The sequence below is a fragment of the Pristis pectinata genome, chromosome 10 (assembly GCF_009764475.1).
Source record: "Pristis pectinata isolate sPriPec2 chromosome 10, sPriPec2.1.pri, whole genome shotgun sequence".
Lineage (NCBI taxonomy): Eukaryota > Metazoa > Chordata > Chondrichthyes > Rhinopristiformes > Pristidae > Pristis > Pristis pectinata.
In genome coordinates, this window is record NC_067414.1 from 51,535,980 (window position 1) to 51,554,138 (window position 18,159).

Sequence of the window (18,159 nt, forward strand, 5' to 3'; positions counted from 1 at the left end):
AGTGTTCAACTGTTCATGGTTAAGTACACCCTGGATTCAGACAGCATCTGAGAGCATTGAGGCACCCTGTCTGGGATGAGCTGAGTAATAGATCCTAGCACATTAGGCTGAGTAATTTGTGTCAGCTATTGTCTGCCAGCCAGACCTCATATAGGATTTGAATCCCCATTCATTTGTATGGGAATTCCTAACCTGGAGATTAGGAAATAAAAGTTCACTCATTTGTTTTTTTACTCTTATTTTGTTTAATATTTTTAATTATTTTATTTTCCTTTAATGCTTATAAATGTACCTGTGTATCAGAGATACTTAAAAAGCTTCCTTCCTGTCAGCACATTCTGGAAGCAGAGCTTCAGCAGTACACCAGTTGAGGCTGTGTTGTCACTTATGTCTCATCATTGCCTCACCATGTGACTCTGGGATCAGAAGGCCCAGAGCGATTGGACCAAGCATCTCTGCCAGCTCGGTGTAGATGTGGGAAGAACATGGCCCAAACAGAGGGCCAGATTGTGCGTTTTCATTCACATCAATGAATTTGTGTCATAATCCAAAAACTGCTGAATTTTCCTGGGTTTTGCTGGCTATTACGCATGGAACTTATAACACTTACCCATGTAAATACCAGCAATTTCAAGTTCTTTGCATGACTTATGGAAGCCACAGACTTACAAGCTGCAATTTGCTCAGGACCTTGTTATTTAACAGTAGAAAAGCATCCTGGCAGCTGGCCTCACTTGGCAAAATCCAATACCTTCTGATTAAATCAGATGAATCACATTATATGCTACAAAATTAGATAGGCTACAAATAAAACACTTCTATCTGCTGGAACTAATAATGGCTGTTTTAAAGCTGTATGCTCTCTCAGCACTCAGAGTTCTTACACGTTCTGGAAGTAAGAATGAAATACTTCATATCTGTAGTAACCCTTATATTTTCAGGTAAAGACCATAATAATTCTTTCAATCGTTGAGGAAATAAAAACCTCTTGAAACAAACTTGCAATCTACTTTTTTTTTCCCGTAAAGACAATATTTTTGATTTATCTATCCTCTAATGAGATTAACATTAGATGCCCATGGCTTTTTATGCTGATCACTTTTTGCATGTAAAAATAGGTAGCACAGAAGGATACTCTCCACTAATCGACCAATCAATTTGCAGTAATAAGTGTCATCAGGAACCCATGGATTATCCTCACGTGCGTTCATGGCAGATTTCAAATAGGTTTCACTTAAACACCAGCCCTGTGGACGGTTATCTTTTAGGGAACCAATAACTGCATGAACAAGTTTGCGTTTAAGGTTTGTACGGTCTCTGAGATGTCTCTCATAGTAATGAAGAGTGTTGTACAAATATGTCACAGGTCGGTCTACAAGAAAAGCAAAAATACATATTTTTACACTTGGCCTAAGAATAATCAGCTTCATAAACAAAGTGGGCACATCTTTCATTATTAAAATACAAATTCGCTTCACAAACAGGAATATAACAGACACCATCATTTTGTAGCCAATTGCTCACCTAGTATACTAAACGCTTACATTTTTATGCAGTAAGCAAGTTATGATCTAGAATGCAGTAAAAATTTGCAGTTTTTCTCGCCTATGTAAATTATGTCCCCAGCATATTTATGAAATTTTTCTCTACATATTCTCAAATGCCTTAAAAGTTCGCATCAACTTCATTTTCAGTTCTGTCCAAGGTCTTTCCCTTCTCTCATCTAAACTCTGTGCAAAATGTAACTTGAGGATGCTTTGTTACACATATTACAATATATGACACTCCTATTATCTATCCAAGACAGGCAAAATTTCTGAGACTTCATGATCAATGCATAGCATTTGGTTGACAAGCATTGTGTTTGCAAATTTCCAATGAGGGTGGCTTTCCAGGGTGCAGGATCTTCAAAGCCTTAATATATTCACTGATAACATGCATAATATGTAACTAATCTTCAGATTAGAAATGACACAATGTCAATTCAAGGTCACACAAAGAAAAGGATGAAAATAGATTAACCTGAAGATCTTAAATTACAAAAACAATTAAAAAAAATCTACTTGGCTAATCTACAAATTAAGGAGCCAAAGCTAATTAATATACTGAGGTGGTTAAAACCTACCATGAAACTTGTACAGGCCTCCTAAATGATCAAGAAGTGTTTCCAAAGATTTTGAAACTGGAAGTAATTCTAAGAATCTGTGGATTACAATATCAAATACAGGCAAAAATCGAAGGCAGACGTTTCCAAAATAAATGGGAAGATATTGAGGCTGAATCTGCACAGGGGGATTCACCTGTTCAGCCAAGCCCTCAAAATACAGCTTCTCAGGGTATTTCTGAAAGAGAAAAAGAGCAACTATCAACAGAAAATCTTTAGGTGATATACACAAAAAATTGAGTTACTTCTACAAATTTCTTGTAAACATTTTACACTTCCAATTTCATGCTTTTAATTACCAATCTTTATTGTCAAAATTGTGAGTTTGTCAGCCCAACTAGGGGCATCAGCAGGGAGAGTGGCAGCCCACCGCAGGTACGAGACTTTAACTTGCTAAAATGCAATATAACTAAACTTCGCCAGACTTGCAATTCGAACCATTTCCGTAGGCTGTGTGTAGGAAGCAAGTTATATTCTATCCATTTAGAAAAAAATAGGTTTTCTTTTAAACAGCTGTTCACACTTTCCTCTTTGTGGGCAAATGCATCCCAGGTCAGAAACTTGGAGATATTTCTTCCTCATCCATGATCAATAAACACAGTTGTTGAAGTTCCTATGTATTTGCCACAAACAGGAGTAAAATCTGGGTAGGGGTAGGAGGCCAGAGCAGTGATGGCAATTCACAGAATCTTACAGCCTACTGTACCATACTAGCTGTATAAAAGAGTTCTTTAAAACTGCAATTAGAGCCACCAAGAGACCTATACCACCAGTGTAAAGCAGAGACAGACCTCTGCACACTAATTCTGTACAACTGCTTCCAGAGTTGGATATGGATGCAGCAGATCAAATTGTGCCTGATAAAGCCCCTGGCCATCTTATCCTTGGGTTGAAGGTCAGTGATGCGACGAGAACCCAGGTGGACAGCAGGAGGAGTTGAGTCCTACCTACGAATTGCATCACTCCTGCAGGTCCTCATGCATTTCTGCTTGATGATGCCACAAGCCACTCTTTCAAGAGATTGTGGCTGTCCTGGGGATTTCTGCAAACTGTTGCAAAGCCCAAGCGTAGCAAATGACCCAAAGGGACACAAATACACTTTGTAGGCTCTATGTTGTGCACAATGAGAATGACAGACTAGGAAGTCGAAAAGCAAATGGAAGGCTTGAATTAAATAAATGGAAAGTTGAATAATTCCAAAAGTTGGAAATTATACAATGCTCAACCAACCACTAGTCACTATTAACCGCACAGTGGAATTAGAAATCTATCAGAAATGCTATTAGTTTCTGTTAAGTAACCATTATTTCAGCCACATGTATAATGGTTAGTCCAAATCTCAAAGGAAATCCAAAATAACAGTAAGATAAGATCTATTAGTCACATGTACATTGAAGCACACAGTGAAATGCATCTTTGCGTAGAATGTGCTGAGGGGAAGCCTGCAAGTGTCGCCATGCTTCCGGCGCCAACAGTGCATGCCCACAACTTCCTAACGCTACATCTTTGGAATGTGGGAGGAAACCAGATCACCCGGAGGAAACCCACGCAGACACGGGGAGAATGTAAAAACTCCTTACAGCCAGTGGCCGGAATTGAACCCGGGTTGCTGGCGCTGTAATAGCGTTACACTAACCACTACACTACCGTGCATGTTATTATGGCACCATCTTCTGACATCCAGGGACAATACATAGTCTGCACAGGTCTCTCTTTATTAAACTGGGGCACAGTGCTGGTGGTTCTCTCTCTTCTGGGTCTATCTACAATATTAAAAGAACTCTTTTTGACTTCAAGCAATTCATTCTAGCTCATAACATGACGAACCATTCCCTGTATTCAAGCTGAGGCAGTATAGGAATGGCTCTTACCAAAGCCATTAAATGATTCTGACACAGGTAAACTACTTCTCCACATCCACTCCATCTGCAATTTTGTAAATCTCCTCAACTCTTTTTCACTAACACTGAGTAGGACACAACCAGGCTCATCTAGCTCTATTACCTTTTCAGTTGTATGGCTTCTCTCCCCATGCCCACATTGATTCTCCTGATATCTCCCAAAGATCTAGCCTTGAGCTCTTCATCTACATAATAACTCTCAGTGACATTATTCAAAATTATGTCAACTTCCACAAACTCGCTGGTGACACCCTGGTCTCCCCCTCTCTGTATCCCTCCATTAATTATCTGACACATAGTACTGGATGAACATACTTTCCTCCAACTAAATATCAGGAAAGTGAAAGACACTGATTCTTGTCCCCAACACAAATTGCATCATCCAGCTGCCAACTCTACAACTTTCTACAGCATCTGTTTGAAACTGAACCAGATGTGTTATTATCTTGAACCCCCAAAATAAGCTTTAGGCCATATACGGTCACCATCACTAAGGATGCCTACTTAAACCTGATTTTCTCCTTCCTCTGAAACCATGCCTTTATTTGCTCTAGACTTGTCTATTAACTATGGAGAAGCATTTATTCACCTGGAGGTCACTGTAGTTGGAAAGTTCAGAAATGTGTATATGGAAGTTTAGAACAAATTACCATCAAACAGAAGGTAGTATTAAATATCTTAGTGAGTGTAAAGGTTGGGCATGACTAATTTGTATCCCAGGCTGCTATGGGAGGCAAGGCAGAAAATTATTAGGGCTATGATAGAAATTTTCAAATCTTTGGTCACAGAAGAGGTACCATATCACTGGAGGACCTATAGCAAGGAGGGCAGCAGATGTAAGCCAGGTAATTACAGGCTACCAAGTCCAACGTCAGTGGTAGGGAAATTAGTGGAAATATTTCTGAGACAAAGGGTTAATTTATAGAACCATAGAACAATACAGCACAATACAGGCCCTTTGGCCCACCATGTTGTGCCGACCTATAAACCTCGCTTAAGACTATCTAACCCCTTCCTCCCACATATCCCCCTATTTTAAATTTCTCCATATGCTTATCTAACAATCTCTTGAACTTGACCAGTGTACCTGCCTCCACCACTACCCCAGGCAGTGCATTCCATGCACCAACCACTCTCTGGGTGAAAAACCTCCCTCTGATATCTCCCTTGAACTTCCCACCCATTACCTTAAAGCCATACCATCCTGTATTGAGCATTGGTGCCCTGGGAAAGAGGCACTGGCTGGCTACTCTATCTATTCCTCTTAATATTTTGTACACCTCTATCATGTCTCCTCTCATCCTCCTTCTTTCCAAAGAGTAAAGCCCTAGCTTCCTTAGTCTCTCCTCATAATGCATACTCTTTAAACTAGGCAGCATCCTGGTAAATCTCCTCTGCACCCTTTCCAATGCTTCCACATCCTTCCTATAATGAGGCGACCAGAACTGGATGGAGTTCTCTAAGTGTGGTCTAACCAGAGTTTTGTAGAGCTGCATCATTACCTCGCGGCTCTTAAACTCGATCCCCCAATTTATGAAAGCTAACATCCCATAAGCTTTCTTAACTACCCTATCCACCTGTGATGCAACTTTCAGTGATCTGTGGATATAAACCCCCAGATCCCTCTGCCCCTTCACACTACCCAGAATCCTGCCATTAACCTTGTACTCCGCCTTGGAGTTTGTCCTTCCAAAGTGTACCACCTCGCACTTCTCCAGATTGAACTCCATCTGCCACTTCTCAGCCCAGCTCTGCAATCTCCTACAGTCCTCCACACTATCCACAACACCTCCAACCTTTGTGTCGTCTGCAAACTTTTACCCTTCTACCCCCTCATCCAAGTCATTAATAAATATCACGAAAAGTAGAGGTCCCAGAACCAATCCTTGTGGGACACCGCTAATCACAGCCCTCCAATCTGAATGCAACCCCTCCACCACAACCCTCTGCTTTCTACAGGCAAGCCAATTCTGAATCCACTTGCCCAAGTGTCCCTGGATTTACACTTGGAGAGGTAGGAACTGATCAGAGATAGTCCCTCTGTTAAGAGGATATACTATCTGACTGAATTTTGAGGGACTAAGTGCGTTGATGAAGGTTTGTTGATGTGGTTTACATAGGCCTTAGTAAGGGCTATGACAATGTACAACAAAGGAGTCTGGCCCAAAAGGTAGAGCTTATGAATTCAGAGCAAGTTGGCAAATTGGATCCAAAATTGGCTAAGAGGCAAAGGGTGATGATCGAGGGCTGTTTTTGCAACTGGAGACCTGTGATCAGTGGTGTACTCAGGGGATTAGATGTTGGGACCTTCGCAGTTTGTTATGCATGCTAATGATCTGGATACAAATGCAGGAAGTGTGATTAATAAATTTGCAGATTACACAAAGTTTGGTGGTAGGGAAGGTGGTCTTTGGCTACACAATGATATTGATCAATTGGTAAGAAGGGATGAGAAATGGCACATGGACTCTAATCCTGAAAAGTGTGAGACGTATTTTGGGAGGACTATTAAGACTAGGATTATCATGGTTAATGGCAGGGCCCTGGGAAGTACAGAGGAACAGAGAGAGCTTGGTGAATGTTTCCAAGGATTCTTAAGTCTCAGCAGAGGCAAATGTAACCAGAGGGCATATATGTTTAAATTAAGGCGCAGGAGATTTAGAGAATTTGAGGCAGAATCTTTCTCAACCAGTGGGTTGTCAAAAACTGGAATGGATGATGGAAACACACTCTCAACATTTCAGAAGTATTCGTATCAGCACTTGAAATTCCTTGGCATAGGACTCAACAGGCCAAGTGCTGGAAAATGGCATTAATATAGATAGGTACTTGATGGTTGAAACAGACATGGTGGGCTGAAGGGCCAGTTCTGGTGCTGCATGACTATTCAGATATACTAATCAGTATAATCAGTCCGACCTACTCAGTCTCATTCATCCTGCCTTCCAAACACTTTACATCATTGAAAATACTTCCGTCCATGCCAGACCACAGCGGTTTGATAACAATATCTGGGTTGAACACAAAGTCAGCTTGAGGAACAGCACCTCATCTCCAGACTTGATATCAAATTCTACAACTTCAGATTACAGGCTTTCTCTATCTGTTTCAGAACAGGCCTGTTCTGCTTCAGATCATCCATCTATGCTGTTGGCTTAGTTTTTCCTCTCTCCACTAGTATGATTTGGCCTGCTGGGCATTTCCTACAGCTCTGCATTTTGCAGCTTTTAGATACCCTTTTGTTTGTGTTCTCTCCAACTGTCCTCATTAATCTATTGACCAGATGATTTCATCTGCAACTTCTCCATGCAGCCTTGGCCTCCTTCAATCGGAGCTATCCCCTTTGTCCTATTCAAAGGGGATACAACTTTGATAAGAGAGAGCTTGGTGAATGTTTCCAATTTTGATTAAATATTGATTAAAGAAATAATTGCAGATGTGAGATCAAGCAACTTGTTAGAAGAATTATCAAATGGGGCTACATCTGATGAAAGATCCCAAAATGTTAACTGCATTTCTCTCTCTACAGCTTCAGGCCTTTTTCTGCTCCATACTCCAGAGGGCACCCTAGCCCAAAGGAGTCAACTCCTCCAGAGGGAGGATATAAATCTTCACTTAAAAAGACACAGATTGATCAAGGTCAATCAGCAAAGATTTTTTATGGGAAGATCATGCCCAACTAACAATTGAATTTTTTTGAAGAAATAACAAGGACTGTCAATGAGGACTGTGGATTTTATGTATTCTATTTATGTGGATTTCAGCAAGGCTTTTGACAGTGCAGCATGGAGCAGGTCAAGTAAATATGCATTCAGTGTGGATTGTCAATCTGGCGGCCCTCGACTTCCTTCAACCATTCCATTCTCGAACCAACCTGAACAACCCTAATCACTACCTCAGTATTGCAACACTCTGACCACTTTGCACTACAGTGGACTTTTTGTTCTAATTGTGTTCTTTCTTAATTTGTTTTTCTTGTGAATGTTGCGTCTCTAATGCCATGTGCCTGCGATGCTGCTGCAAGGAAGTTTTTCATTGCACCTGTGCATATATGTACTTGTGCATATGACAATAAACTTGATTTTGACTTTGAACTATTTTGTTTTTTCATAAATTAAAATCACAGGTGGTGGACTGACATTGTGATTTAACGTGCATATTTCTGAGACGGATCCATTCTCACCTACAATGATCAAACAAATACTCCACCCAATTTATTGATTTTAAACCAGATCATAGATACCTGCATCATACAAAATACATGTCAAAATATTGAAGGCAGTGGAGAACAAATCTCTTTAGTGTTTTGGAATTCACCATTGGAATTTATATACATCATTCTGTTAAATCCCAACTCTGCATGGCTAATATATTCATCCTAATACATTTTGAACCAGGACAGTGAATCTGACACCTATATCAATGCTAATATATGTATCTGAAATAAAGAATCAGTAAGAAAGACACTCACCTTGTGGTAGTTCATGTGTTTTGTGTGCCAATCATTCTGCAGCCAATGCTCTGGAGAGTTTTCCTTCACGAAGTCACTCACTCTATTCCTAAAGTCATTTGGTTTCAACAGCAGCAACTGAATAATGAAGTAACAGACCTGGGCTTCATTTCCTTCGTGACTTCGCAAAGCCTACATTTAAAAATAATTTTCATTACAACAGAAATATCTGAAGGTCATCTCTGACAAGAGATCAGTCAGTTCTTCTATATATAGTGGACTAGTGCTCAAGGGAAGGAGGATAGAAGACAGGCCAAACACGCTTATAATTTGGAGGCATTTAAGATTAGATATTTCAGATAATCATCTTTCACGGTTCTCCAAACATTAAACATAGTGCTTTATCTTGGTGGGGATGGGAGAAGTAAGTAGGCCAAGAACTAATAAATATGGGAAGAAATACTGACCACAGACTGTTTTACTGTGAATTATATAAATTTGCTTTAAAATCTTCCAAAAAACTTGCCTAAAAATCAGTTGTGTTGTAAAGGAAGACAACCAGAATCACAGAGTATAAATCCTAATTAATTGTTGCATGGCCATATCTGGAAGAGCTCAAAAATGACAACAGTTGACAAAAATAACTGAACAACTTTCCAGTGTTTACTCTAAGGAACATTAAGGTCACAAATAAAGCTATAAATATGTTAAAGTTTTACACATTACCTTCAAAAATATGCATTTGTTTAATTTTCAATTAATGCCATGATCACTAACACCCTTTCAGTCTGAAATATCAACTGTGTAGCATTACTCATATTTTTCCAATGAACTTGGAAAAATGATTAATAGTGGGCTTACCAAGCACAAAATCAGTCTGTCCAAAGTGACAATGTTGTATTTCCACACCATATCATTGAGGATTTCAATGCATTTGTTCAACTGTTGTCCTCCAGCAGAGGTTGAAAATTCGTAAACGAGGAAATCAGCAAATGTTCGAACATGAGCTACCAAAGCTCTAGCTCCAATTCTCTCCAATACTCTGCATTCAAGGAAAAATACAGATCTCTTTTAATATACACAATTTACAGAAAAGTTATATAATTTGCAAATATATTATAGACATACAAGTGACAAAATGTATATCTGCAAAATACTAGAACTCAAAAACTTACAATAAATTTACATTCCATTTTTCAAATAGGTTGCTGACAGTTTATTACATTAAACAACAGAAACAAATTTAAACAGATGTAATCTTAAAGGCAAAACTACATTTTAAGAGATTAAACCATAGGTTATTGAAAAAGACAAATAATTATGGAAACATCTTAATCTGTTGAAAACAGGCAAATGCTACAAACATGGTACTATAAGTACAAATCTATCATCTACAGCAATACACAATTAAATTTCTCTTCTTAGGCAGTCCCTCAGGATTGAGGATGACTTGCTTTCACTCCAATTTTGTGGGTTCTGAGGTGTCTAATGAAACCAATGTGGGTACAAACTTTTCCACAAGTGGGGCAGAGAAGAGGGAGGGAGTTGGTTAAGTGGTTTATGAGGTGATACACTTCTTCTGCTGCTTATGTAAGGTCTCTGTATGCTCCCAATGCACAACCTTAAGGTTCGCAATACCATTCTGATTGCTACTTCTCCACTTTGAGTGGTAAACTGTTCAAAATTTGGTGATTAACCTGCAGGACTAAGGTTGCCCAAAACTCAGTCAACGAGTTGCAGTGTGCAGACCACTCTTATGTTTGTGTGCTCTGAGAGGTCAAGCTCTAAGCCATCTCTAGCATGCAAGAGAATAGGCCTTATACTCAACATCCACAAGACACACCTGCTTCTGTTGCATCACATCATTCTATAAAATATAAATTCATGGTGAGATCCTCGAAAATATGGACATCTTCTCATATCTCAACAAGGACAGACAGTGATGATGAAATTCAGCCCTGCCTTCAATGCACAAGTACAGCCTTTTGCTGGTTGAGGAAAAAGATGTTTCAAGATCAAGACCTCAGATCTGACACAAAACTCCTGATCTATTGGGCAGCAGTAATCCCAGCACTTTCGATATACTTGGAGGCTTGGACTATCAACAGCAGACTATCAAAATAGCACTAATGATTTCTCTGTAAAATCCTCCAAATTCACGAGAAGGACAAACCAGCTAGCCAGGCCAACATCCGAGTACTGACACACTAGATACATTCATTTGACTACATTGGGTATGCTGTACTGTTTGCAATCCGAACACCAGACTCCCGAAAAGAGCATTCCATTCCAAACTCTGTTACTGGAAGAGAATATCCTTTTTTTTAAAAAAAAGGTAGACTTTAGATGAAACAATATTAGAAAATGGGAAATAAGTGGGCATTATTCAGTCCTTATTTTAAGGACCATATTGGTACCCAAAAATATGCCACGTAAATAATTTTTCATAGAATCATACAAAACAGAAACAGGCCCTTTTGGCCCACCTCATCTATGCCTATCTATGATAATCCCTGCATTAGGCCCTTAACCACCTATGCCTTTCCCATCCAAATACCTGCCCAAATGGCTTTTAAATGTTCTAAATGTATCTCTCTCTATTACCTCCTCTGACAGATCATTCCAGCTAATCATGACCCTCTCTATGGGAAAAGCTGCTTTAAATTTCACCCCTTTCACCCTAAAATTGTGCCCTCTAGTTCTAGACCCTTCTGTCCTAGGAAAAAGACTCTGACTATTTATTCTATTTATGCCCCTCATAATTTTATAAATCTCCATAAGGTCACCCCTCAGCCTCCTATGTTCCAGTAAGAATAAAACCAGCCTATCCAATCTCTCCTAAAAAAAACTACAGCCCTCCATTCCAGGCAGCATCCTGGTGAATTTCTTCTGTACTCTCTCTGTGGCTACCACACCCTTGCCTTTGTGTGGTGACCACAAGTACTCTAAGGGTGGTCTAACCTAACAGCTGCAACATGACATCTCAACTCTTTCAAAGTGGAAGAGGCAAAAATTCTTCAACGTGAAGACAATAGCCAATTCAAACCTGGTAACTCATGCACATCTAGAGGTCAGAGTAACTATGACAATGACCCAGGAACAATTTGGCTCTGTCAATTCAGAGATTCTATTTTGCTACAATTAAACAAAAATCAGATGTCAGCTAAGAACCCCTACAATGTCACTTAGAAGATCTCCAACATGAATATTCTGTAGGAAAATATTCAAACATATAGACAAAGTTTCTAATTTTTACTACTTTTCTACTAAATTTTCTACTAAAGTCATCTATTGGTATTCACCTATAGCCAATCTGATTAATGTGATCAGTCTCCAACAACATTTTCCACAACAGACAGAGGAAGAGTGGTGGAGAACCCTGCATGGAGAAATGAGTGATGATATCGTTCTCATTGGTCATGGACTTCCACTTCCTATATTCTTCTTCCACATTCTTTTTTAAATTAAATCGACTTTCCTGAGGTACATTGTTTTGTTTAAAAAAAGCCTAAGGGAGATAAAATATTTTAAATTAATGTAGAGCATATATAAATACAATTTCAATATATTAAATACACAGATATGAAAAATCGTGGTTGCAGAATTCTTTTCAAGACTTGAACGCATCACTGTTCAATGTCGACCATGAAATCCTGCTGAACTATTTTTGATCTCATGTTGATAGCGAATCAAAATCTCATCTTTATACTCCAACTGCTTTAAGAACGGTTTTAACACCATAAAAAATAGCAACATAGAAATTAGAAGCAGTAGACGGCCATTTGGCCCTTCAAGCCTGGCCCATCATTCAATAGGATCATGACTGATCATCTAAATTCAGTACCCGGTTTCTGCTTTCTCCCTATTTCCCCTGATCTCTTCACTACTAATCAATAGCAGTACTTATGATCTGGCCTTAACTGCCTTCACAGGTTTACCACTTTTTATTTGATGAAGAAATGTCTCCACTTCTCAGTCCTAAATGGCCTACCCTGAGGCTGTGACCCATAGTTCTAGACTTCCCCAATATCAGGAATATCTTTCCATTACATTAAAAGAGACTAATGTGTTTACAGAAACAAAACAGAATACTTCAGATTTTTACAGATGAACCATAGAGATTATCCTATCTGGATGCATCACAGCTTGGTAATGGCAACTGCTCTGTCCAAGACTGGAAGAAATTGCAGAGAGTTGTGAACACAGCCCAGTCGATCATGAAAACCAGCCTCTCCTTCATTGACTCGATCTACATTTTCTGCTGCCTTGGGAAAGCAGCCAACATGATCAAGGACGCCTCCCATCTCAGTCATTCTCTCTTCTCCCTTCTCCCATCTGGCAGAAGATGCAAAATCTTGAAAACATGTACCAATAGGCTCAAGGACAGCTTCTACCCCATTGTTGTAAGGCTCTTGAATGGGCCTTTTGTATGAGAAAGATAAACTCTTGATCTCTCAGTCTGCCTCGTCATGCCCTTGCACTTTGTCTACCTGCACTGCATTTTCTCTGTAAATGTAACACTATATTCTGCATTGTTTTTTTTCCTTTTTGTACTATGTCAATGTAGTTATGTATGTAATGATCAGTCTGGATGGCATGCAAACAAAAGCTGTTCACTGTGTCTCAATACATGTTACAATAATAAACCAATTAAGAGTTTTATTTGCAGGGCTACCATCTTGGGTGCTATCAGCACAGTGCTAACATTTAAAATTTAACTCCAAAACTCCAAAATATGACTTTACCTGTAATGGAGTCGGAAAACAGCTGAGAGTGTGTGAAGCCCAGTTGTGAGGTGTGAAAACCATAATTGTCTGTAGAATGTCTTTACACCAGGTACCTTGTATAGATTCTGACCCTGTAAAAAAGTCTATAATTTTTTTTTAGAAAGACATGGTAAACATTAGAGAATAGCAGGTAATGCAGAAGTATTAAGGGCATGGTAGCACATGATGACAATACTGGATCTGAAAGCCAGCATTTAGCAACTATGACCCGGAATTCCGTGGCTGCAACAAGCCTCCTGTGCTCATCTACCCGCTACACCTGCTTTTACCATGAGGATCCCATGGTGAGAGTTTCCTGAATGAAGGTAACTCTAAACTGATTAGCAAGGTCCCGTTCAAACCCACTGAAATACATAAGCAAGCCTTTGAGCCACTCTCCAGGCTGAAACTGGCTGTCAAAGCTGTCAAACTGCTGGAAGGTTGGCAAATATCAGACATTCAGAAGAAAAAGTAAGAATTAAATACACTTCGAAAAATACTAAATAATAATTGCAAAAAAAAATTAACACACAAAATCAATTGAAAGTCTAAACTGTCTTTCTGCCTCATTGCTGTTCATTCAAATTACTAATCCTGTGCCAGGACTAACCTAATGCAAATTTACCAGCACAGCTACTGGCAACCTACAGAAGGCTGGTGCGTGGAGAGTCACAGGGCTGTAATCGCCATTTGTGACTAGGGGTAGGTAGTCAGGGAGCTTGGTGGACAGGAGGTTGGTCCGGTGAAGATTGTGAAGCTGGGGCTGAGGCTGAATTACTACCATAGCCCAAATGGTGCAGGAAGGGGCTTATGGGAGAATGTGAGGGGTGTTTGGGAGTTTGAAGGAGAAGTGGGTGAAATAAATGACTTAATGGAGACCTTCCCAGTTTGGAGTTTCCAGTATTGGACCAGGACCTGTTGAAGATGGTCCCACTCATGTATTGTAGAAGAAAGTTTCACCAAGGCATTGGGAGCCTGATCAAATGTCACAGAAAAGCTTGAAAGTGGCACCTTAAGATGCAGTCATGCTCAAGGTTCTTCATGTACAGTATGCTTGATGTGCAGAGCACCTGGAAATGAAAATTGTGGACTTCTAGTAACTTGCATGAAATCCCCAATTTTCATTAATATTTTTTTTAATAGAAATTAGATTCCATATAATACTGGATAATTTTCTCAAAATAAGCTTATTCGAACAATAGATAATTCACGATACAGTTATAACAAAACAGAAGTTACATATTAGTACTTACCAGTTACATGTGTTGCTCTCGCGAGAGTAAGAATTAGAGCTCTGTTAAGTTCCTCAGACTCTGCAGATAGAACTGTTTTGGGGTCACTGAGAAAACGAGTAAACTGGGGCTGGACTTCTGAACTGCCCAAAGCGGTGATGAGCCGGAGAGCTGTGCTTTCAACACTAAATGGTCAAAGATGATAAGTAAACCACAGGATTGTTTATAATTCCATATTCCAGCTCTTTCCTAATTGGGATTTATGAACCACTGCCCTATCCTCTTCACCAATTTTGCAAGCTTTCAGAGCAATATGAAGCTAATTATAATCTCTCTGCAAGCAGATTCTTCCATTAAATTCAAATAAGCAAAAACATCAGCATAAACAATGGGTGCCAATAAATGTTTGACATCAGTTAAAAGAAATATGAAAATTTTTAACACATTGTTTTCAAAACCTAACTCATTTAGTAATGTCTTTGGGAAGCAAATCTGTCATCCCTTTTTGATTTAGCATACAAGTGACTCCATTTCCACACCAATTTCCTCTGAAATGACCAGGCAAACAACTCAATTTAAAAAAAAGCGATTCAAGGCAGATGACACATCCTCTGGCCATTTAAGTATTTAAATAAACGGACTGAAATTCATTAGCAAATTGCACGATCTTTCGAAACAACAAAAATCATGACAGGGAAAATGCACTTTTCCATATTTATGGAGTAAGATCTGGTATTCAGATTAATATGGCGGATAAGAACTCCTCTGATACAAATCCCAATGAGGAAGTACCATTCATGTTTGAAATATCTAATTGAAGCAAACTCATCTTTAGGTTCAAGTTTCTACAAAGATTTTTTTTTAAGTAAGATAGTATCTTAAGGCTTCACTTAATGGTGGCAATCCTCTGTCCATTTACATCCAAATTTGTATAACAGTGAGTTTCACCTTGCAGGAGTCGGGATTTGGAGCAAGATTTGGAGCAGGAGGTTTGAAAAGAGGCGAGTCTGTGTGCTTGTGAGTTTCACCTTGTAGGAGTCTAAAAGAGGCACATTTGCAAGTTGTTAATATTGATTGGCACATTGGCTAGTTAACAGCAGCCAAACAAAAAGGGTCAAACAGAGTGGCCATTTTGAAGCAGCCATTGTGGAAGTGGGCCAGTGAGGCTTTGACTCAAGAGGCTTTAGCAAGAAGACGTGGAGGCTAAGGGGTTGGTGACTTGGAGCAAGAGCGGGAGATTTGAAAAGAAGCACGTCTCCTTGCTTGCTTGTGAGTTTCACTTGCAGGAATTTAAGAGGCAAGTCAGCTCATTGTTAGTTAATAGGTGATTGGCTAATTAGCTAATTATCAGCAGCTAATAAAAAGTTAGGGCCAAGCAGAGTGGCCATTTTGAGAGTAAATACCAGGCTTCAATGAGGAGGGTGAGCAACACTAAGGTAAGGTGAGGGTAGGTTCTTAGTCATTTTTTCTGTCTCTTTATTTTCCCTCAAAGCTTTTTAGTCATGGCAGGTGAGCTCAGACCAGTGTCGTGCTCCCGTGCAATGTGGGAAATCAGGGAGGCTGGCAATGTCCCTGATGATTATGTGTGCAGGAAGTGTGTCCAGTTGCAACTCCTGACAGACTGCATGACAGCACTGGAGCTGTGCATGGATTCACTTTGGAGCATCTGCGATGCTGAGAATGTTGTGGATAGCATGTTTAGTGAGTTGGTCACACAGCTGTTTAAAGGCCTAGGGATAGATAGGGAATGGGTGACTGCCAGGCAGAGCAGCAGCAGGAAGGTAGCGCAGGAGTCCCCTGCAGTCACCTCCCTCCAAAACAGATATATTGCTTTGGATACTGATGGGGGAGATGGCTCATCAAGGGAAGGCAGCAGTAGCCAAGATCATGGCACTATGAGTGGCTCTGCTGCACAGAAGGGCAGGAAATAGCGTGGCAGAGCTATAGTGGTAGAGGATTCCATGGTAAGGGGAACAGACAGGAGCTTCTATGGCCACAAATGGGACTCCCATTTGGTGTGTTGTCTCCCAGGTGCAAGGGTCAGGGATATCTCAGAGTAGCTGCACAGCATTCTGGAAGGGGAGGGTGAACAGCCAGTTGTTGTGGTGCATATAGGTACCAATGATATAGGACAAAAGTGGGATGAGGTCCTACAAACCAAATTTAGGGAGCTAGGAGATGGAGATAGATTAAAAAGCAGGACCTCAAAGGTAATCATCTCGGGATTACTACCGGTACCACATGCTCATCAGAGTACGAATAGCAGTATAGTTAGGATGAATATGTGGCTTGAGCAGTGGTGTAGGAGGGAGGGTTTCAGATTCCTGGGGCATTGGAACTGTTCTAGGGGAGGTGGGACAAGTATAAACTTGATGGTCTACACTTGGGCAGGACTGGGATCAATGTTCCAGGGGGATTGTTTGCTGGTGCTGTTGGGGAGGGTTAGAACTAATATGGTAGGGGGATGGGAATCCATGCGGAAAGACAAAGGAAAGCAAAGCAGAGACCAGAGCAAAAGTTAGAAAAGAGATAAGTGAGCGTGGAGTACAGTAAAGTCAAATTCAAAGGACACAAGATTACTAGATTCTAAAAGAACATGAGTTGTAAGGGCACTTTATCTGAATGCCTGTAGTATTCAAAACAAGGTCAGTGGACTTGTGGCACAAATCAGTACAAGGGGTTATGATTTAGTGGCCATTACTGAAACATGATTACAGGGTGGAGATGAGTAGGAATTAAATATCCAAGGGTATCAGCTAATACAGAAGGATAGGCAGGAAGGTAAGGGAGGTGGGATAGCGCTCTTAATTATGAATAAGATCAGGGCAATAGTGAGAGATGACACAAGATCTAAGGAGCAGAATGTTGAGTCCATCTGGGTAGAGATTAGGAATAGCAAAGGGGGGGAGGGGGGGAAATCACTGGTGGGAGTTGTTTACAGGCCACCAAATAATAACATTACAGTGGCACAGGAAATAAACCAAGAAATATCTGATGCAGGCAAGAATGGAACGGCAGTTGTCATGGGGGATTTTAAATTCCACATAGGTTGGGCAAATCAAGTTGGTCATGGAGTCTTGAGGAGGACTTCATAGAATGCATCCATGATAGCTTTCTTGAACAGCAAGTTAGTGAGCCTACAAGGGAAAATGCTACCTTAGAGCTGGTTCTGTGCAATGAGACAGGTAAAATTAACGACCCTGTAGTTAAGGATCCTCTTGGAAAGAGTATGAGAAATTCAATCATAGTATGATTGAATTTCTCTCTCAAATGGAGGGTGCAATAGTTTGATCTAAAACCAGTGTATTATGCCTAAACACTACAACAGGGTGAAGAAGGAGTTGGCTAGTGTAGACCAGAAACAGGCTATATGGTGGGACAGTTGAAGAACAGTGGAAGACTTCCAAAGAGATTTTTCACGGTGCTCAACAAAAGTATATTCCTGTTAAAACCATGGGTGGAAAAACCCAGCCTTGGATAACCAAAGAAGGCATTAAGCTAAAAGCTCATGCATACAAAGTCACCAAGAGTGGTGGGAAACTGGAAGATCGGGAAGACTTTAAAAAGCAACAAAGAACCACTAAGCAAGCAATAAAGAAAGGGAAGATAGATTATGAAAGTAAACCAGCACAAAATATATAATCAG

At 40.1% G+C, this 18,159-nt stretch overlaps 1 protein-coding gene across 5 annotated transcripts in view; it reads right to left on the bottom strand.

Annotated features, from left to right (window-relative positions):
- The window catches only part of med23 (mediator complex subunit 23), a 64,878-nt gene that overhangs the window by 13,301 nt on the left and 33,418 nt on the right, over positions 1-18,159 (bottom strand). For 4 of the 5 annotated variants that reach the window (XM_052024222.1, XM_052024223.1, XM_052024220.1 and 1 more), the window contains 7 exons: positions 14,535-14,698; positions 13,261-13,385; positions 11,818-12,023; positions 9,377-9,557; positions 8,537-8,707; positions 2,126-2,342; positions 1,136-1,372 (listed from right to left, as the gene is read on the bottom strand). In XM_052024222.1, coding sequence (XP_051880182.1) covers positions 1,136-1,372; positions 2,126-2,342; positions 8,537-8,707; positions 9,377-9,557; positions 11,818-12,023; positions 13,261-13,385; positions 14,535-14,698 — 1,301 coding nt within the window. The remainder of the gene's footprint in view (positions 1-1,135; positions 1,373-2,125; positions 2,343-8,536; positions 8,708-9,376; positions 9,558-11,817; positions 12,024-13,260; positions 13,386-14,534; positions 14,699-18,159) is intronic. The other variant, XM_052024221.1, reaches the window with a different exon arrangement.